The following is a 21,260-nucleotide window of genomic DNA, read 5'->3' on the forward strand; positions in this document are numbered from 1 at the left end:
CACCCTCGCTGCGTTGTAAAGCTGCGTTTCTTTTCCTCTTGTTTCGAGTATCTGGACTTTTTGTTGGTAACAGGGATGTTTGTGCGGGCGAGAGTTGCTTCTCGCGGAAGGTGATGAGTGAGGTATCCGTATCCCGGAGGCGTGGGAGTCCCTCGGCTCGTCGGCCTTGCCGCTTACGCGTACTTTCACCCGTCCATGGGACCCTGTCACCGACTCAGTCGAGAAGGCTCGAAGGATTGCTTCGGCAGAAGGGCTTCCGAACGTAAAGACTTGTTCGGTCCGCGGAATCACTTTATCCGAACGCGAGTTACTTATCGCAGAAGGTGATGAGTGAGGTATCCGTATCCCGGAGGCGTAGGAGTCCCTCGGCTCGGTCAGCCTTGGCTGCTTACGTGTACTCCGTCGTTTCCAGGACCCACTTTTCGAAGTAGTCAAAAAGCACGAAAGATATTCTGGCAGAAGAGATCTTTTTTCGAGGAAAATTTCGACGCAGAGGGGGTTCCCCCCCTTTTAGCCCCCGAGGGAGGGTCGGGCTTTGCCGAGGCGAGGCCGACCCTTCCTTGATGACTAAACTCTGCGTGGGTGCGAGGTATATGAACAACCTGAAAACATCTTAAGGGTAGAAGCGACGTAGCTGTTTGATGTTCCAAGCGTTGCCGTAGACCTCGCCTTGACTGTTGGCCAGCTTGTACGTTCCGGGCTTCAGAACTTTGGCGATGACGAATGGCCCCTCCTAGGGGGCGTGAGCTTGTGCCTCCCTCGGGCGTCTTGCCACAGCTAAAGCACCAGGTCGCCCACCTGGAGGTCCCGGGGCCAGACCCCTCGGGCGTGGTAGCGCCGCAGGGACTGCTGATACCGCGCCGAGTGTAGTAAGGCCTTGTCCCGAGCCTCTTCCAACTGGTCCAGCGAGTCTTCTCAGCTAGCTTGGTTGCTTTGATCGTCGTAGGCCCTCGTCCTCGGGGAGCCGTATTCCAGGTCAGTGGGCAAGACGGCCTCGACCCCGTAGACCAGGAAGAACGGCGTGAAACCCGTGGCCCGGCTTGGCGTCGTCCTCAGGCTCCAGACCACCGAGGGGAGTTCCTTCATCCATCGCTTGCCGAACTTGTTGAGGTCGTTGTAAATCCGAGGCTTGAGCCCTTGTAGGATCATGCCGTTGGCACGCTCTACTTGCCCATTCGACATGGGATGAGCCACGGCGGCCCAGTCCACCCGGATGTGGTGATCCTCGCAAAAATCCAAGAATTTTCTGCCGGTGAACTGGGTGCCGTTGTCGGTGATGATGGAGTTTGGGACCCCGAAGCGATGGATGATGTTGGTGAAGAACGCCACCGCCTGCTCGGACCTGATGCTGTTCAGGGGTCAGACCTCGATCCACTTGGAGAATTTGTCGATGGCGACCAGCAGGTGCGTGTAGCCCCCGGGCGCCTTCTGCAAGGGACCGACGAGGTCCAGGCCCCACACAACAAAGGGCCAGGTGATGGGTATCGTCTGCAGAGCCTGAGCGGGCAGGTGGGTCTGCTTCGCATAGAATTGGCACCCTTCGTAGGTGCGGACAATTCTAGTGGCGTCAGCCACCGCCGTTGGCCAGTAGAAGCCTTGCCGGAAAGCATTCCCGACGAGGGCTCGAGGCGCTACATGATGGCCACAAGCCCCCGAGTGTATTTCTTGCAGGAGTTCCTGACCTTCGGCGATGGAGATGCATCGCTGGAGGATGCCCGAGGGGCTGCGGCGGTAGAGCTCCTTCCCATCGCCCAGCAAGACGAACAACTTGGCGCGTCGCGCTACCCGCCGAGCCTCGGCTTGGTCGAGGGGTAGCTCTCCTTGGCGGAGATATTGCAGGTACAGGGTCTGCCAATCTCGATCAGGCGTGGCCCCGCTCCGCTCCTCCTCGACGTGCAGTGCCTCGCCCTCGGGGGCCGAGGGTACCTCGGGCTGAACCGAGGACGCCTCGGGCTGGGCCGAGGGTACCTCGGGCTCGGGCGTGTCGTTGATCTTGACGGAGGGTTGATGCAGATCCTGGGAGAAGACGTCCGGGGGAACCGTCGTTCGCCCCGAGGCTATTTTTGCCAGCTCGTCCGCAGTCTCGTTGTAGCGCCGAGCGATGTGGTTAAGCTCGAGCCTGTAGAACTTGTCTTCCAGGCGCCGAACCTCATCGCAGTAGGCCTCCATCTTCGGGTCGCGACAGTGGGAGTTCTTCATGACTTGGTCGATGACGAGCTGTGAGTCACCGCGGGCGTCGAGGCGTCTGACCCCTAGCTCGAGGGCGATCCGCAACCCGTTGACCAGAGCCTCGTACTCAGCCACATTGTTGGACGCCGGGAAATGGAGGCGTAGCACGTAGCGTAGGTGTTTCCCGAGGGGCGAGATGAAGAGCAGGCCCGCGCCGGCTCCCGTCTTCATCAGCGACCCGTCGAAAAACATGGTCCAGAGCTCCGGTTGGATCGGAGCCGTCGGCAGCTGGGTGTCGACCCATTCGGCTACAAAGTCCGCCAATACCTGGGACTTGATGGCCTTCCGAGGGGCGAACGAGATTGTCTCGCCCATGATTTCCACCGCCCACTTTGCAATCCTGCCCGAGGCCTCTCGGCACTGGATGATCTCCTCCAGGGGGAAGGATGACACCACAGTTACTGAATGAGACTCGAAGTAATGTCGCAACTTTTGCCTCGCCAGGATCACTGCATACAGCAGCTTCTGAACTTGTGGGTAGCGGATCTTGGTTTCGGACAGTACCTCGCTGACGAAGTAAACTGGCCTCTGAACGGGCAATGCATGCCCCTCTTCTTGCCTCTCGACCATAATCGCGGCGCTAACCACCTGAGTGGTCGCGGCGACGTAGACCAAGAGGGCTTCTCCATCAGCTGGGGGTACCAAGATAGGCGCCTTTGTGAGGAGCGCCTTCAGGTTCCCAAGGGCTTCCTCGGCCTCAGGGGTCCAAGCGAAACACTCGGCCTTCCTTAACAGGCGGTACAGAGGCAGACCCCTTTCGCCGAGGCGTGAGATGAAGCGGCTCAGGGCCGCGAGACATCCCATGACCCTCTGTACGCCTTTTAAGTCCTTGATGGGCCCCATGCTGGTGATAGCCGCGATCTTCTCCGGGTTGGCTTCGATGCCTCGCTCGGAGACGATGAACCCCAAGAGCATGCCCCGGGGCACCCCGAAGACACACTTCTCGGGATTGAGCTTGACGCCTTTCGCTTTGAGACATCGGAATGTCACTTCAAGGTCGGAGAGGAGGTTGGAAGCCTTCCTTGTCTTGACTACGATGTCATCGACGTAGGCCTCGACTGTGCGACCGATGTGTTCGCCGGACACATGGTTCATGCACCGCTGGTATGTCACGCCCGCATTCCTCAAACCGAACGGCATGGTGACATAGCAGTACATGCCGAAGGGCGTGATGAAAGAAGTCGCGAGCTGGTCGGACTCTTTCATTCGGATTTGGTGATACCCTGAGTAGGCATCGAGGAAGGACAGGGTTTCGCACCCAGCAGTGGAATCCACGATTTGATCGATGCGAGGTAGAGGGTAGGGAACCTTCGGACATGCTTTGTTGAGACCAGTGTAGTCTACACACATCCGCCATTTCCCCCCTTTCTTTTTCACAAGCACAGGGTTGGCAAGCCATTCGGGATGGAATACCTCTTTGATGAACCCTACTGCCATTAGCTTGTGGATCTCCTCGCCTATCACTCTGCGCTTCTCCTCGTCGAATCGGCGCAGAGGCTGCCTGACGGGTCGGGCTCCGGCCCGAATATCCAGCGAGTGCTCGGTGACATCCCTCGGTATGCCGGGCATGTCCGAGGGACTCCACGCAAAGACGTCGGCGTTTGCGCGGAGAAAGTCGACGAGCACTGCTTCCTATTTGGGGTCGAGCCCGGAACCGATCCAGATCTGCTTGGAGGTGTCGCCACTGGGGTCGAGAGGGACGACCTTAACCGTCTCCGCTGGCTCGAAGTTGCCGGCATGACGCTTCACGTCTGGCACCTCTTTGGAGAGGTTCTCCAGGTCGGCGATGAGGGCCTCGGACTCGGCGAGGGCCTCGGCGTACTCCACGCACTCCACGTCGCATTCGAACGCGTGTTTGTACGTGGGGCCGACGGTGATGACCCCGTTGGGGCCTGGCATCTTGAGCTTCAGGTAGGTGTAGTTGGGGACGGCCATGAACTTCGCGTAGCATGGCCTCCCCAGTACCGCGTGGTAGGTTCCTCGGAACCCGACCACCTCGAACGTCAAAGTCTCCCTTCGGAAGTTGGAGGGCGTTCCGAAGCAGACGGGAAGGTCGAGTCGTCCGAGGGGCTGGACGCGCTTCCCAGGAATGATCCCGTGGAAGGGCGCAGCGCCTGCTCGGACGGAGGACAGATCGACGCGCAGGAGCCTGAGGGTTTCGGCGTAGATGATGTTGAGGCAGCTGCCCCCGTCCATCAGGACCTTGGTGAGCCTGACGTCGCCGACGATGGGGTCGACGACGAGCGGGTATTTCCCCGGGCTCGGCACGTGGTCGGGGTGGTCAGCTTGGTCGAAGGTGATGGGCTTGTCGGACCAGTCTAGGTAGACTGGCGCCGCCACCTTCACCGAGCAGACCTCCCGGCGCTCTTGCTTGTGATGTCGAGCCGAGGCATTCGCCGCATGCCCACCGTAGATCATGAAGCAGTCGCGGACCTTGGGGAACTCTCCTGCTTGGTGATCTTCCTTTTTGTCGTCGTCGCGGGCCCTGCCACCCTCTGCGGGTGGCCCGGCCCTGTGGAAGTGGCGCCGAAGCATGACGCACTCCTCAAGGGTGTGCTTGACGGGCCCCTGATGGTAGGGGCACGGCTCCTTGAGCATCTTGTCGAAAAGGTTAGCACCTCCGGGGGGCTTCCGAGGGTTCTTGTACTCGGCGGCGGCGACAAGGTCCGCGTCGGCGGCGTCGCGTTTCGCTTACGACTTCTTCTTGCCTTTCTTCTTGGCGCCGCGCGGAGCAGACGCCTCGGGAGCCTCTTTCGATGGGCGGCCTTGGGGCTGCTTGTCCTTTCGGAAGATGGCCTCGACCGCCTCCTGGCCAGAGGCGAACTTGGTGGCGATGTCCATCAGCTCGCTCGCCCTGGTGGGGGTATTGCGACCCAACTTACTCACCAGGTCGCGGCAGGTGGTGCCGGCAAGGAACGCGCCGATGACATCCGAGTCGGTGATGTTGGGCAGCTCGGTGCGCTGCTTCGAGAATCGCCGGATTTAGTCCCGAAGAGACTCTCCCGGCTGCTGCCGGCAGCTTCGGAGGTCCCAGGAATTCCCGGGGCGCACGTACGTGCCCTGGAAATTGCCGGCGAAGGCTTGGACCAAATCATCCCAGCTGGAGATCTGCCCCGGAGGCAGGTGCTCCAACCAGACGCGAGCAGTGTCGGAGAGGAACAGGGGGAGGTTGCGGATGATGAGGTTGTCGTCGTCCGTTCCACCCAGTTGGCAGGCCAGGCGGTAGTCCTTGCTGACGTCCTCCTGCTTTCGTAAGAGAGCTGAGAGCCGCCGTCGTCACAGGGCACGTGGGGCGCCATCATTGCCTATCTGGCGGAGCTAGCCAGATGGGACACCGGTCTTGTTCTTTGCGGCCCGAGTCGGCTCGGGGTAGGGTGATGATGGCGCTTCCTGTTGACGTGGCGGGCCCGCGCCCGAGGTCGGGCGACGTGGGGGCTCCTCCGAAGCCGGGGTTGAGTCTGTCTTCCGTGGCTGAGGCCGAGCCCGAGCCCCTGGGTCGGGCGAGGCGGAGGTCATTCGGCAGAGGCCGGGGCGGAGTCCGAGCCCGGGGGTCGGGCGAAGCGGAGTTCGTCGTCTTCTGGGGCTGAGCCCGAGTCCGAGCCCTGGGTCGGGCGGAGCGGAGTTCGTCGTCTTCCGGGTCTTAGCCCGAGTCCGAGCACTGGGTCGGGCGGAGCGGAGTTCGCCGTCTTCTGGGGCTGAGCCCGAGTCCGAGCCCTGGGTCGGGCGGAGCGGAGTTCGTCGTCTACCGGGGCTTAGCCCGAGTCCGAGCCCTGGGTCGGGCGGAGCGGAGTTCGCCGTCTTCCGGGGCTTAGCCCGAGTCCGAGCCCTGGGTCGGGCGGAGCGGAGTTCGCCGTCTTCTGGGGCTGAGCCCGAGTCCGAGCCCTGGGTCGGGCGGAGCGGAGTTCGCCGTCTTCCGAGGCTTAGCCCGAGTCCGAGCCCTGGGTCGGGCGGAGCGGAGTTCGCCGTCTTCCGGGGCTTAGCCTGAGTCCAAGCCCTGGGTCGGGCGGAGCGGAGTTTCCTATGGCGCCTTTGGCAAGGCCTGATGTAACACCCCAGGTGTATATATTTCGCTCGACAACGAGTACGGATTTAAGCACGCAATATCAGTGGATAAAACGGATTTTAAATTTTAATCATCCTCGCTTATTGCGATTTTAATATCGCATTTGTTCCGTTTGTCGGGCGTGCGACATCATTTTTACTTCTACTTATTCGGGCTCTTCATAAATTTTCGTGATATTCGGAACATAGCTGTTCCAAGAATCGGTGCGTCCGGTGAATATTTAAAATTCATCGCTCGCGCGAACACCAATTCGGAAGCCCGACCCACTCGGATAATTTTTATTCCCAGCAAATTAATTAGAACTCGACGACTAATATTTCAGTGTAAAATAATTAAGTCCCCTTTTTGTTATCCATGACATCGCGTCTAGCTTTCTGATCTTTTCAGTCGTTGATTTTTCTATCTCCCTCACGCACGTCTCTCTATCCTCTGATTTTCTTCAGCCGGCGTTTCTCCTCTGCTGGCCGGCTTCCTCCCAGCCGTGGAGTTCTAACGGCGATTGGCCGTCCCTGCTCCCATGGCCGGCGCTTGGCCTTCTGCTCGCCGCGGATGCGCGCTAACTGCGAGGTCTTCTCCCTCCTCCTGCGCGCGCTCACTGCTCTCTGGTACCCCGCCGTCGGCTTCTGCTCCAATTCCAGTCCCCAACGCCAGCCGCCGCCCCTGGGTTCTTCAAAAAAAATCTGCCGCCACCGCTAATGGAAAAAGATCCAGCCGCCCTCTGCTCTGATTTTCTTGCCGCCGTTCTGTTGATCTTTTGGGCGCGCGGTGCTTATCTCCCAGCACGCCGTGCCCAGCCTCCCTTCTCCTTCCACGCAACCATCCACACGTGGTTGTCCTCACGAACACCGTTTCACACTATCACCCTATCTTCATCGTCCGTAGTATCGTCGTCGGGATGTCTTAGCTGCAACACCCGCGCCCTTGACCGTATCCAAAGCTCTATATTGGATTCGTCAGCGTGCTACTCGCCCACTGGCTCCTTGACGTTCTCGATTCCGTCGTCATTCCGTGCGTCGTCAAGAAATCCCAAGAGTCGTGTGAAGACGGAGCCAACAGCATGGTGTTCACCAAGTGCCCGACAAAAAGCTCGAACTGGTCGTCAATTATCTCGACAACAACCACATCCAAGACTCCACCGTTCCAATAATTTTGTCTCATCGCCCTTCAAATCCGAGTCCTCGTCCGTAGGATCGTCGTTGACCTTGCAACTTCAGCTCGAGTTAATTATGGTAAGTTGATTTATTATTCCCATCAACTAAATAAATGATAGGATTAAATAGAAGAATTGATTGCGATGATTCTCTTGTTTATTACTCGATGTAGAGATTAAGTTGAATTTTAGGGTTGTGCGATAAGTATATTGGTAGATATATATATATAATACACGGGTTAACCGGTAAATTAGTTTAGAAAGTTAATAAAAGTTCTTCTATCAAATTTTATAAGTATTAGATGTCCAAAAATTGTGAAGTTAAAAGTTATAAGTCGTTTAGTGTGTTCTCTAGACTAGTTCTGATAATTTATGTGTTGGTCGATCTCATGCTGGGAATGGATGTTGATTGCTACCTCGAATGTTTAGCTATGTTGTAAGAACATGATTGTCGTAAGTAACAATATATCGATAACTAGTGTATGTAATGTCTCGTCATTAAATAGGTTATTTCTCTTTTGCGTAGCATCGTAATATCTAGTGTTATTGTTCTTTATATGCATTCATATGCATAATGCATTTCATTTAGGACGATAAATAATCGTGTGATGCGGAAGACAAGCCAAGTCGACCCCAAGCGCGGGCTAACCCGCAGGATGATGCAGATGGATAACCCGATCAAGTACCAAGACAAAGGCTGCTCGTCAGGCGAACATCGTCTAACAACACTAACCTAGTGTTACTCAGGCAAGCCCCGGTGCATTTGCCACCTCCCTTGATGTTTTTAAAATCTTTCTCACTTGCTTGCTGCATTAGGTGATAGGAGTTACTTGATAAAACAATTCCTGCATTACCTTCCTTGAATTTGATTACCTTCCTTGACACCCTGTTTTTACAAAAAGGTTTTACTATGCTTAGTATTGCTTTAGAAAAACAAAAGGATTTGTTTTACAAAAGTTGTTTGGCAAAGTGGGAGGGTTGTTTTCAAAAATAAAACTTGATGGTGGATCCATCACGGCCGTGATGGATTCAACATCGGAAAAGATGTACCTCTGCCAGGTACCAAGTTTTTGGGTTGAAATGATTAAGCTAAGACCGGGCGGGTGACTTGCACGAGAAAGGAGTCTCGGTGTAGTGTCTCCGTCTGAGTCGATTAAGGACCTTGTCGATGTAGGCCTGCTGACCGAGGACCCTTTAACTGGTCACATGCCTCGTCATGGGTAAGCCTTGCCTCGGGCAGACTAAGGCCAGAATAAGATAACACGAAATGGGCGTGGAGCGGTGGCGAGAGTAGCGTGTACCCTCCGTGGCAAGAGGCTGGACGGTGGTGTATCTGTGCTCTCGGTTTGCGTGAACCTGATCTGGTCTTAAGAACCCCGGTGGTGGGTTGACATATGCAAGGGTTAAGTGCTACATATGTCGTGTGATTGGAGATCCTCAGCTGAGTATAATCGATTCGGATCGCCGTACCTCCGCGGTTATGGAGACTTGGCCACTGACTTACACGTAGCATTCCACTAAAGATGATGAGTTTTTGTTAAGAAATTGGCTAGTGCAGGACCAGTGATTGAACTAGGGTAGAAAGAACTCTAGTCACAGGTAATTCTACTTAACTTGACAAATAAAACTGGATTTCTAAGGATCCACTTTAGTAAGCATTTCTACAAAACAGAGTCTTTGATTATTGAAAAGCCTTACCTTGACTCCCTTAAGCCAGCATACCCTTGAGAGTCTTTTCTTTAGTCGGGTAAGACTTGCTGAGTAATTCCATACTCAGGGTTTTATTCCCTGTTGTTTTTCAGGTTCTAACTTTGTGATGTTGTTGATGGTGTTAAGTGCCGGTGGGCTCGGCCTTCTTATAAGTCTAAGTAACCCTTCTATACTTCTTATTGAGGATGATCCCTTGAGCTAGCATATATATTTCAAACTTATACTTTTGTAATCACTCCGATAAACTAAAGTAAAATTTTTGTAACCTGTAAAATTTGGTAGTAAGATTTCCGCTGCAACAATATTGGTGTGTGTGATTTGTGTTACTTAATCCCGTGGTTCTGGTTGTAAGTGGTTTATCCGATGTCCTTGGGGCAATCGGACAGATCCTGTTAAGTTATCTGGTGCACATGCATAGCCGTCTGAGGTCTTTGGGACAAGGACAGGTGCATGTGGGCCCAATAACTTGGAGGTTCTGTCACAGCTGGTATCGGAGCAGGATTAAGTTTATACGGTCACATACGTATTTTCAAAACAAAAGTTTTGGTTTTAGAAAACCTATTTTCAATTAAACACATTGTTTGGTTTTGAAAAACAGTTTTGAAAAAAAACTATAATGCTAGCGACATCCTCTATTAAGCCCTAAGTTAAGGACTATCAGGTGGCTTAGTTGAAAACCATAACCCACAACCGGGTGGGTATTGCATACATGTGTATTGTTATTTTTGAGGCCATTCAGTTTTGAATGGATCGACGCTCAAGTAAGGTGAGTTGTGAGAGCATGACCGAACAACCGTCGGTCTAGGGGAGTGTTTAAAAGTGGCGTCCGATTATATACATGTTTTACATATGTATATATGAAGACTGCGATGTGGAGTAATTACTTTTCCGGGAATTCAGTACCCCATAGATGTATGGGTATACAGACATGGGAATACTGAGAATTGTAATGTACCTGTAACGACGCACCTACACTCAGGTAAGAAGGTAAGTTACCATAATGAGTTGCCCTATGGTTAAAGTGTGGCAACGGCGCCTATGCGTGGCTCGGCGCTTAATGATGAGCTGGCCTCCATATAGCAATATATGGAGTATAAACTGTGATAAACTGTCATGTGTGAATTGCATCATGGGAAAATGGGTTGTAATGGAATTTTCTGCAGGTACACTAACCCCGAAAACGTATGTGTAGCTCACGACTAGAAAAATACCGTGAGAGAAAGTATGCCACCGAGATAGAACGTTATTGCCACATTATGTTGGCAAAAACTCAGTGAGGACGAATAAGACGAGCATGCATCCTGATTGTTGCATCATGTTTGTCACCTATAGACCCAAAATGCTTCTCTCATCCTTATTCCAGTAACCATTGATTGTAAATAATATGGTGTCTTCAAGCTACATGTTTAGATAGCTCTCCGGTTGTTTTAATTTGACCATTAGTGCAAATGTGTTTGCCCTTGTGCTTGATGTGTCGATAGAAGGTTAGTGACTTGTTTGCCTAAACCCAAAACTAGGCCATGTTCTTAGTTGGTGAACCATGACCCAAAGTTGATTTTTCTGTTACCCCTCCTTGACCCAAACTTATACAAATAAATGCTCAGATAATTTCTTCATTGGACAAAAAGGGTACTTAAGCTTAAAATAAGAATCTCGAGTCATGTTTCCTTCTAAAACCATTCCCTTGTTCATTTGTGCAAGCTGATGTCTCTATTCCAGTTTGCCTGTTCTTGAAGATCGCAATGTTGTTTCATCAACCTAGCCTAGGAAAGACATGTCCGATCATTTTCTTAAGTTCGATGCCTTTGGTTTCCTCATATCTATCAAAGGCATACCAACTTAATCCTATGATTGTTTTCCCTCCGTATCTAATCAGATAATAATCCTTGACCTTGTAATCTCTGCGATGGGCATAGAAATATGTTTGGGGCTGAATTAACAGTCTCCCATCGTACTTCTTTCATCCAAGTTAGGTTATGGCCATGTCTTGTTCATTCATCGGGCCGTGATCTATTTGGCTCTCTACTTGTAACCATTCTTACAAGTGGAGTCTATTTTTGTAAATTGCCATCCTTGCTTAGTCTAATTGTGCCACGTAAGGTTTCTCATTGGTTGAGTTTGGTAATGGCGTTATGACTAAAACTGATGGTGCCGTGACGAAACCGAGGGCCTCCGGTGAATGTACACACATGGTTGCGCTACTTGGCACGCACTGGTATCACAGTTAGTAGTCATAATCCATTATGAGACTACATCAATGTGTCATCTTAGCACAATCTGTTTTTGCTACGTGAGATTCATTATTGGTGTCGGTTCGGTGATGGTGTCATGATTAATGACTTATGGTGCCACAACGAAACTGAGAGCCTCCTGTGAATGCGCGCACAGGACTGTGCCACTCATCGGATGCTGGTATCGAGGTATCTGGTCATGATCCATTGTGGAACTACACTGATGTGTGATCTTCCGTTGACTCCTTCCTTGAAACAATTTCGGTGTTGTTTGTCGAGGTGACCAAGCAACATCTATCATCTCTGTTGGATCAAAAGGGCATACCACTTTCCTGTGTGGTCTCTTTTCTTTTGATCTTGGTAGTGACTGCACCTAAAAGTTCCCTTTGCATCCTTTGTGTAAAGGCAAAGCCTTGAAGCTTTTTAGTGTTAGAAGGCAACTGATTATCTCTCAAAATAGAGATTGATTTTTCATGCTGTTGAGATGCAGAGGTTTGTTCATTCGCTCCCTTAGTTAATCCATGTATTCCCTAACCAAGTCAGTTCCTCTCGCATGAAGAAACGGATGAACAACCAGACTAAATGGATTTCTACCCAAGTGCATGATCTCCTGCTAGCAAATATGAACTCTCAACCCTTGGCTTACCGATGGTACTGAGAGGACTTGCTCAATGTCAAAAGTAGTTCAACAAGTTGGTTTTGACTAACTTGTAACTGCCCAATGAACAAAGGTTGAGTTTAGAGATCGATTTGTCGAGTTATCTAAACTCACTTTGGCACAAACCATCCTGAGAAAGTACTTACAAAAACCAAGTTAATTCGACTAGTAACCACCTAATCATCGCTCTAGTCATGCCTCGATTGCCTCGCGTGTGCTTTTCCAGCATGTGTGATCAAGTCGAGCCATGGTTAGTGCTTGCTAGAATGGACTGGTTGTAAAGTTCATATCTATAGATCCCTCCGCTGGTGATTCTCTTGAATCTATACCATCTTTCGTGGACTTGAATTTTTGGGTTAGCCACATGTTAACCGCGACAGTATTCGACATCCACATCTGTCTCGTGTGCTACGAACTCACTATGACCATTTGTTGGTAAACCTCTTTCTGTGTGTTTTACCCAAGATGGTGTATCTGATTCTGTTTGGGTAAAATCGCGTATTTGCCGCTCGCTCGACAGACTCAGATAGTACAGTGTCATCTGAAAAAACAAACTGCACACATGGAACCTTATGTGTTCCTCTGGCAGACAACGTCTCTATTGGTGGACATTTCTTAAGGCGATATTATGTCCACTAGAGGAACCACATCCTGAGACACTTGCCTTTATTTGGAACTGCCTTATGATTACCGCTGATATGGACGTGGGATACATGCTTCTCTACTCCTAAAAGTCTTTCGCTCCGAATCTCGGGACGAGATTCTTTTAAGGGGGGAGGGCTGTAACACCCCAGGTGTTTATATTCCGCTCGACAACGAGTACGGATTTAAGCACGCAATATCAGTGGATAAAACGGATTTTAAATTTTAATCATCCTCGCTTATTGCGATTTTAATATCGCATTTGTTCCGTTTGTCGGGCGTGCGACATCATTTTTACTTCTACTTATTCGGGCTCTTCATAAATTTTCGTGATATTCGGAACATAGCTGTTCCAAGAATCGGTGCGTCCGGTGAATATTTAAAATTCATCGCTCGCGCGAACACCAATTCGTAAGCCCGACCCACTCGGATAATTTTTATTCCCAGCAAATTAATTAGAACTCGACGACTAAGATTTCAGTGTAAAATAATTAAGTCCCCTTTTTATTATCCATGACATCGCGTCTAGCTTTCTGATCTTTTCAGCCGTTGATTTTTCTATCTCCCTCACGCACGTCTCTCTATCCTCTGATTTTCTTCAGCCGGCGTTTCTCCTCTGCTGGCCGGCTTCCTCCCAGCCGTGGAGTTCTAACGGCGATTGGCCGTCCCTGCTCCCATAGCCGGCGCTTGGCCTTCTGCTCGCCGCGGATGCGCGCTAACTGCGAGGTCTTCTCCCTCCTCCTGCGCGCGCTCACTGCTCTCTGGTACCCCGCCGTCGGCTTCTGCTCCAATTCCAGTCCCCAACGCCAGCCGCCGCCCCTGGGTTCTTCAGAAAAAATCTGCCGCCACCGCTGATGGAAAAAGATCCAGCCGCCCTCTGCTCTGATTTTCTTGCCGCCGTTCTGTTGATCTTTTGGGCGCGCGGTGCTTATCTCCCAGCACGCCGTGCCCAGCCTCCCTTCTCCTTCCACGCAACCATCCACGCGTGGTTGTCCTCACGAACACCGTTTCACACTATCACCCTATCTTCACCGTCCGTAGTGTCATCGTCGGGATGTCTTAGCTGCAACACCCGCGCCCTTGACCGTATCCAAAGCTCTATATTGGATTCGTCAGCGTGCTACTCGCCCACTGGCTCCTTGACGTTCTCGATTCCGTCGTCATTCCGTGCGTCGTCAAAAAATCCCAAGAGTCGGGTGAAGACGGAGCCAACAGCATGGTGTTCACCAAATGCCCGACAAAAAGCTCGAACCAGTCGTCAATTATCTCGACAACAACCACATCCAAGACTCCAGCGTTCCAATAATTTTGTCTCATCGCCCTTCAAATCCGAGTCCTCGTCCGTAGGATCGTCGTTGACCTTGCAACTTCAGCTCGAGTTAATTATGGTAAGTTGATTTATTATTCCCATCAACTAAATAAATGATAGGATTAAATAGAAGAATTGATTGCGATGATTCTCTTGTTTATTACTCGATGTAGAGATTAAGTTGAATTTTAGGGTTGTGCGATAAGTATATTGGTAGATATATATATATAATACACGGGTTAACCGGTAAATTAGTTTAGAAAGTTAATAAAAGTTCTTCTATCAAATTTTATAAGTATTAGATGTCCAAAAATTGTGAAGTTAAAAGTTATAAGTCGTTTAGTGTGTTCTCTAGACTAGGTCTGATAATTTATGTGTTGGTCGATCTCATGCTGGGAATGGATGTTGATTGCTACCTCGAATGTTTAGCTAGGTTGTAAGAACATGATTGTCGTAAGTAACAATATATCGATAACTAGTGTATGTAATGTCTCGTCATTAAATAGGTTATTTCTCTTTTGCGTAGCATCGTAATATCTAGTGTTATTGTTCTTTATATGCATTCATATGCATAATGCATTTCATTTAGGACGATAAATAATCGTGTGATGCGGAAGACAAGCCAAGTCGACCCCAAGCGCGGGCTAACCCGCAGGATGATGCAGATGGATAACCCGATCAAGTACCAAGACAAAGGCTGCTCGTCAGGCGAACGTCGTCTAACAACACTAACCTAGTGTTACTCAGGCAAGTACCGGTGCATTTGCCACCTCCCTTGATGTTTTTAAAATCTTTCTCACTTGCTTGCTGCATTAGGTGATAGGAGTTACTTGATAAAACAATTCCTGCATTACCTTCCTTGAATTTGATTACCTTCCTTGACACCCTGTTTTTACAAAAAAGTTTTACTATGCTTAGTATTGCTTTAGAAAAACAAAAGGATTTGTTTTACAAAAGATGTTTGGCAAAGTGGGAGGGTTGTTTTCAAAAATAAAACTTGATGGTGGATCCATCACGGCCGTGATGGATTCAACATCGGAAAAGATGTACCTCTGCCAGGTACCAAGTTTTTGGGTTGAAATGATTAAGCTGAGACCGGGCGGGTGACTTGCACGAGAAAGGAGTCTCGGTGTAGTGTCTCCGTCTGAGTCGATTAAGGACCTTGTCGATGTAGGCCTGCTGACCGAGGACCCTTTAACTGGTCACATGCCTCGTCATGGGTAAGCCTTGCCTCGGGCAGACTAAGGCCAGAATAAGATAACACGAAATGGGCGTGGAGCGGTGGCGAGAGTAGCGTGTACCCTCCGTGGCAAGAGGCTGGACGGTGGTGTATCTGTGCTCTCGGTTTGCGTGAACCTGATCTGGTCTTAAGAACCCCGGTGGTGGGTTGACATATGCAAGGGTTAAGTGCTACATATGTCGTGTGATTGGAGATCCTCAGCTGAGTATAATCGATTCGGATCGCCGTACCTCCGCGGTTATGGAGACTTGGCCACTGACTTACACGTAGCATTCCACTAAAGATGATGGTTTTTTGTTAAGAAATTGGCTAGTGCAGGACCAGTGATTGAACTAGGGTAGAAAGAACTCTAGTCATAGGTAATTCTACTTAACTTGACAAATAAAACTGGATTTCTAAGGATGCACTTTAGTAAGCATTTCTGCAAAACAGAGTCTTTGATTATTGAAAAGCCTTACCTTGACTCCCTTAAGCCAGCATACCCTTGAGAGTCTTTTCTTTAGTCGGGTAAGACTTGCTGAGTAATTCCATACTCAGGGTTTTATTCCCTGTTGTTTTTCAGGTTCTAACTTTGTGATGTTGTTGATGGTGTTAAGTGCCGGTGGGCTCGGCCTTCTTATAAGTCTAAGTAACCCTTCTATACTTCTTATTGAGGATGATCCCTTGAGCTAGCATATATATTTCAAACTTATACTTTTGTAATCACTCCGATAAACTAAAGTAAAATTTTTGTAACCTGTAAAATTTGGTAGTAAGATTTCCGCTGCAACAATATTGGTGTGTGTGATTTGTGTTACTTAATCCCGTGGTTCTGGTTGTAAGTGGTTTATCCGATGTCCTTGGGGCAATCGGACAGATCCTGTTAAGTTATCTGGTGCACATGCATAGCCGTCTGAGGTCTTTGGGACAAGGACAAGTGCATGTGGGCCCAATAACTTGGAGGTTCTGCCACACCTGACGGCCTGTCAGTCTCACTCTGTCAAGTGGCACTGCAGTCGGAGTGGCGCAGGCGGCGCTGTCCTTCTGTCAGACCGGTCAGTGGAGCAACGAAGTGACGGCGGTCACTTCGGCTCTGCCGGGGGGCGCGCGTCAGGATAAAGGTGTCAGGCTACCTTTGCGTTAAATGCTCCTGCGACTCGGTCGGTCGGCGCGGCGATTTAGTCAGGGTTGCTTCTTAGCGAAGGCAAGGCCTCGGGCGAGCCGGAGATGTGTCCGCCGTTAAAAGGGGGGCCTCGGGCGAGACGGAAACCCCTCGAGGTCGGCTGCCCTTGCCCGAGGCTAGGCTCGGGCGAGGCGTGATCGAGTCGCTCGTATGGACTGATCCCTGACTTAATCGCACCCATCAGGCCTCTGCAGCTTTATGCTGATGGGGGTTACCAGCTGAGAATTAGGCGTCTTGAGGGTACCCCTAATTATGGTCCCCGACACCTATATCCGTAAAAAGACAATTGTAGCCCATTTTGCATAGTTGTGAAACTGAAAGCAAGTTGTAATCTAATGAATCTACAAGAAAAACATTGGAAATAGAATGGTCAGGTGATATAGCAATTTTACCAAGTCTTTTGACCAAACCTTGATTTCCATCCCCGAATGTGATAGCTCTTTGGGGATCATGATTTTTCTCATAGGAGGAGAACATCCTTTTCTCCCCAGTCATGTGGTTTGTGCACCCACTATCAATGATCCAACTTGAGCCCCCGAATGCATAAACCTACAAAACAAGTTTAGGCCTTGTTCTTAGGTACCCAAACGGTCTGGGGTCCTTTGACATTAGAAACAAGCACCCTGGGTACCCAAACACAAGTCTTGGAGCCCTTGTGTTTGCCCCCAACATATTTGGCAACTACTTTGCCTGATTTGTTAGTTAAAACATAAGAAGCATCAAAAGTCTTAAATGAAATGTTATGATCATTTGATGCAATAGGAGATTTATTTTTAGGCATTTTAACATGGGTAGAACACCTAGAGCTAGAAGCCTCATTATTATAAATAAAAGCATGGTGAGAAACATAATGAGTCTTCTTAGCATGAATTCTCCTAATCTTATCCTCAAGATAACCATCAGGATATAGAATATAGCCCTTGTTATCCTGAGGCATGGGAGCCTTGCCCTTAACAAAATTAGACAATCTTTTAGGGGCATTGAGTTTGACATTGCCTCACTGTTGGAAGCCAATGCCATCCTTAATGCTAGGGCGTCTCCCACTATAAAACATACTACGAGCAAATTTAAATTTTTCATTCTCTAATTCATGCTCGGCAATTTTAGCATCTAATTTTGCTATATGATCATTTTGTTGTTTAATCATAGCAATGTGATCATGGATAGCATCAACATTAACATCTCTATATCTAGTGCAAATAGAGACATGACTAACAGTAGATGTAGAGGGTTTGCAAGCATTTAATTCATCAACCTTAGCATATAAAATTGTCGGGGACCATAATTAGGGGTACCCTCAAGACGCCTAATTCTCAGCTGGTAACCCCCATCAGCATAAAGCTGCAGAGGCCTGATGGGTGCGATTAAGTCAGGGATCAGTCCATACGAGCGACTCGATCACGCCTCGCCCGAGCCTAGCCTCGGGCAAGGGCAGCCGACCCCGAGGGGTTTCTGTCTCGCCCGAGGCCCCCCTTTTAACGGCGGACACATCTCCGGCTCGCCCGAGGCCTTGCCTTCGCTAAGAAGCAACCCTGACTAAATCGCCGCGCCGACCGACCGAGTCGCAGGAGCATTTAACGCAAAGGTAGCCTGACACCTTTATCCTGACGCGCGCCCCCCGGCAGAGCCGAAGTGACCGTCGTCACTTCGCCGCTCCACTGACCGGTCTGACAGAAGGACAGCGCCGCCTGCGCCACTCCGACTGCAGTGCCACTTGACAGAGTGAGACTGACAGGCCGTCAGGCCTTGCCAAAGGCGCCATAGGAAACTCCGCTCCGCCCGACCCAGGGCTCGGACTCGGGCTAAGCCCCGGAAGACGGCGAACTCCGCTCCGCCCGACCCAGGGCTCGGACTCGGGCTAAGCCCCGGAAGACGGCGAACTCCGCTCCGCCCGACCCAGGGCTCGGACTCGGGCTCAGCCCCAGAAGACGGCGAACTCCGCTCCGCCCGACCCAGGGCTCGGACTCGGGCTAAGCCCCGGAAGACGGCGAACTCCGCTCCGCCCGACCCAGGGCTCGGACTCGGGCTCAGCCCCAGAAGACGGCGAACTCCGCTCCGCCCGACCCAGGGCTCGGACTCGGGCTAAGCCCCGGAAGACGGCGAACTCCGCTCCGCCCGACCCAGGGCTCGGACTCGGGCTAAGCCCCGGAAGACGACGAACTCCACTCCGCCCGACCCAGGGCTCGGACTCGGGCTCAGCCCCAGAAGACGACGAACTCCGCTCCGCCCGACCCAGGGCTCGGACTCGGGCTCAGCCCCAGAAGACGGCGAACTCCGCTCCGCCCGACCCAGGGCTCGGACTCGGGCTAAGCCCCGGAAGACGACGAACTCCGCTCCGCCCGACCCAGGGCTCGGACTCAGGCTCAGCCCCAGAAGACGACAAACTCCGCTTCGCCCGACCCCAGGGCTCGGACTCCGCCCCGGCCTCTGCCGAATGACCTCCGCCTCGCCCGACCCAGGGGCTCGGGCTCGGCCTCGGCCACGGAAGACAGACTCAACCCCGGCTTCTGAGGAGCCCCCACGTCGCCCGACCTCGGGCGCGGGCCCGCCACGTCAACAGGAAGCGCCATCATCACCCTACCCCGAGCCGACTCGGGCCGCAAAGAACAAGACCGGTGTCCCATCTGGCTAGCTCCGCCAGATAGGCAATGATGGCGCCCCACGTGCCCTGTGACGACGGCGGCTCTCAGCTCTCTTACGGAAGCAGGAGGACGTCAGCAAGGACTCGACCGCTCCGACAGCTGTCCCTCCGCCAGGCTCCGCTGCTCCTCCGACGGCCACGACATCACACCGACTGGGTGCCAAGATCTCTCCGGCTGCCACATCGGCATGTACTTAGGGCGCTAGCTCTCCCTCGCTAGACACGTAGCACTCTGCTACACCCCCATTGTACACCTGGATCCTCTCCTTACGCCTATAAAAGGAAGGACCAGGGCCTTCTTAGAGAAGGTTGGCCGCGCGGGGACGAGGACGGGACAGGCGCTCTCTTGGGGCCGCTCGCTTCCCTCACCCGCGTGGACGCTTGTAACCCCCTACTGCAAGCACACCCGACCTGGGCGCGGGACGAACACGAAGGCCGCGGGATTTCCACCTCTCTCACGCCCGTCTCCGGCCACCTCGCTTCCCCCCTTCGCGCTCGCCCACGCGCTCGACCCATCTGGGCTGGGGCACGCGGCACACTCACTCGTCGGCTTAGGGACCCCCCGGTCTCGAGACGCCGACAGTTGGCGCGCCAGGTAGGGGCCTGCTGCGTGCTGACGAACAGCTTCCCGTCAAGCTCTAGATGGGCAGTCTCCAGCAACCTCTCCGGCCCGGGACGGTGCTCCGTTTCGGGAGTCTTGAGTTCATGTCCTTCGACGGCAGCTACGACATGATACTCCTTCCACCGCCACGCGACAACGACAATGGCGGCCGACAACCCGCCCGCCGGCGGCGGAATCGACGACATCTTCCCCGCGTGGTGGAAGAACAGCATTTGAGCTCGCCCCGTCCTCTCCCCCGCCAACGGAGGAGGAGGTGGGGCAACCAAGGCCAAACGGGAGGCCGCGATTCATCGGCTGTCGAGCGAATCGACGTCCCCAGCGCCCCAACGGGGGGCGCGTCGGGCGTCGGCCTCGCGTTTGAGATGAAGGCGAGCGCCGTCCCCCCGCGACACACCAAGCCCGAGCAAGTGGACGAAGCCAGCGCGCTCGCGGAGGGCTTGCAGGGTGTCACCCTCGTACCTAAGACGACGGTGCAATCAGTCCCCGACGTGACTATGTCGCTCCTCGTCGACCAAAAGGTACTGACTGATTCCCATCCTACGTTATTTCGACTCGGCCTCAACCCGCCTAGCGACCTCGCTTTGGCGGGCGCTCTCGTTGAGGCGAGTGCAACCCCTCTGGGGTTTCGTATGCGGTCGCCTTGGGACCGGTTGACGGACGTCTCGACCTACGGGCCCTCTGGGTCCGAGGAAGATGACGATCCCAGCATCTGTTGGGATTTCTCTGGATTTGGCAACCCCAGTGCCATACGGGACTTTATGACCGCATGCGACTACTGCCTCTCCGACTGTTCCGACGGTAGCCGCAGCCTTGACGACGAGGACTGCGGCCCAAGCCGCGAATGTTTCCATGTCGAGCTAGGGGATCCCTCCGAAGGCAACCATCTCGGCATGCCGGAGGACGGTGATCTCCCTAGGCCGGTGCCTCGCGCTGACATCCCGCGGGAGCTAGCTGTGGTCCCCGTTCCGGCGGGGGGTCACGACCCACAACTCGAGCAAGTCCGCGGGGCGCAGGCCAGGCTCGACGAGGGAGCAGGAGCGCTTGAGTCGATCCGCCGGGACGTCGGGCAGGTATGGGCGGGCCAACCCCCGGCCGGAGAAATACGTCACCTGCCCCAGGGTTTCCAGCACCGCGTCGCCAACGACGTCAGGGTCAGGCCGCCACCCGCATCCAGCGGGGTCGGTCAGAACCTGGCAGCCGCAGCGATGCTCCTCCGCGCGATGCCGGAGCCATCAACCACCGAGGGTCGGCGAATCCAGGGAGAGCTCAAAAATCTCCTGGAAGGCGCTGCGACCCGATGGGCCGAGAGCTCTGCCTCCCGAAGGCAGGGATACCCCTCGGAACCTCATGCCGCGACTTCCCGATTCATGCGGGAAGCCTCGGTTTACACCGGGCGCACGCGCAACACCGCGCCTGCGGCCCCGGGCCACCTCGGCAACGAGCACCATCGTCGCGACCGTCAGGCCCACCTCGACGAAAGGGTGCGCCGAGGCTACCACCCCAGGCGTGGGGGATGCTACGACAGTGAGGAGGATCGGAGCCCCAAGGCCGCCCATCGGAAGAGGCTCCCGAGGCGTCTACTCTGCGCGGCGCCAAGAAGAAA

The 21,260-nt window shown here is 52.8% G+C and overlaps 2 protein-coding genes across 2 annotated transcripts; both read left to right on the forward strand.

Annotated features, from left to right (window-relative positions):
* Nucleotides 1–6,716: 6,716 nt before the first annotated feature.
* LOC100274876 (uncharacterized) lies at nt 6,717–7,746 on the forward strand. The gene has a single exon (NM_001367376.1). It carries the CDS (start codon nt 6,988–6,990, stop codon nt 7,528–7,530), a length of 543 nt encoding a protein of 180 aa, NP_001354305.1. The 5' UTR covers nt 6,717–6,987; the 3' UTR covers nt 7,531–7,746.
* A 5,406-nt stretch (nt 7,747–13,152) lies between these two features.
* LOC109941191 (uncharacterized) lies at nt 13,153–14,080 on the forward strand. Its single transcript, XM_035961062.1, has one exon. The coding sequence runs from the start codon at nt 13,538–13,540 to the stop codon at nt 14,078–14,080; it is 543 nt and encodes a 180-aa protein (XP_035816955.1). The 5' UTR covers nt 13,153–13,537.
* Nucleotides 14,081–21,260: the final 7,180 nt, after the last annotated feature.

Source organism: Zea mays, chromosome 7, assembly GCF_902167145.1.
Source record: "Zea mays cultivar B73 chromosome 7, Zm-B73-REFERENCE-NAM-5.0, whole genome shotgun sequence".
Lineage (NCBI taxonomy): Eukaryota > Viridiplantae > Streptophyta > Magnoliopsida > Poales > Poaceae > Zea > Zea mays.

Coding starts and splice junctions, on each gene's coding strand:
- LOC100274876 (NM_001367376.1), top strand. CDS start 6,988: ATGGAAAAAGATCCAGCCGCCCTCTGCTCTGATTTTCTTGCCGCCGTT.
- LOC109941191 (XM_035961062.1), top strand. CDS start 13,538: ATGGAAAAAGATCCAGCCGCCCTCTGCTCTGATTTTCTTGCCGCCGTT.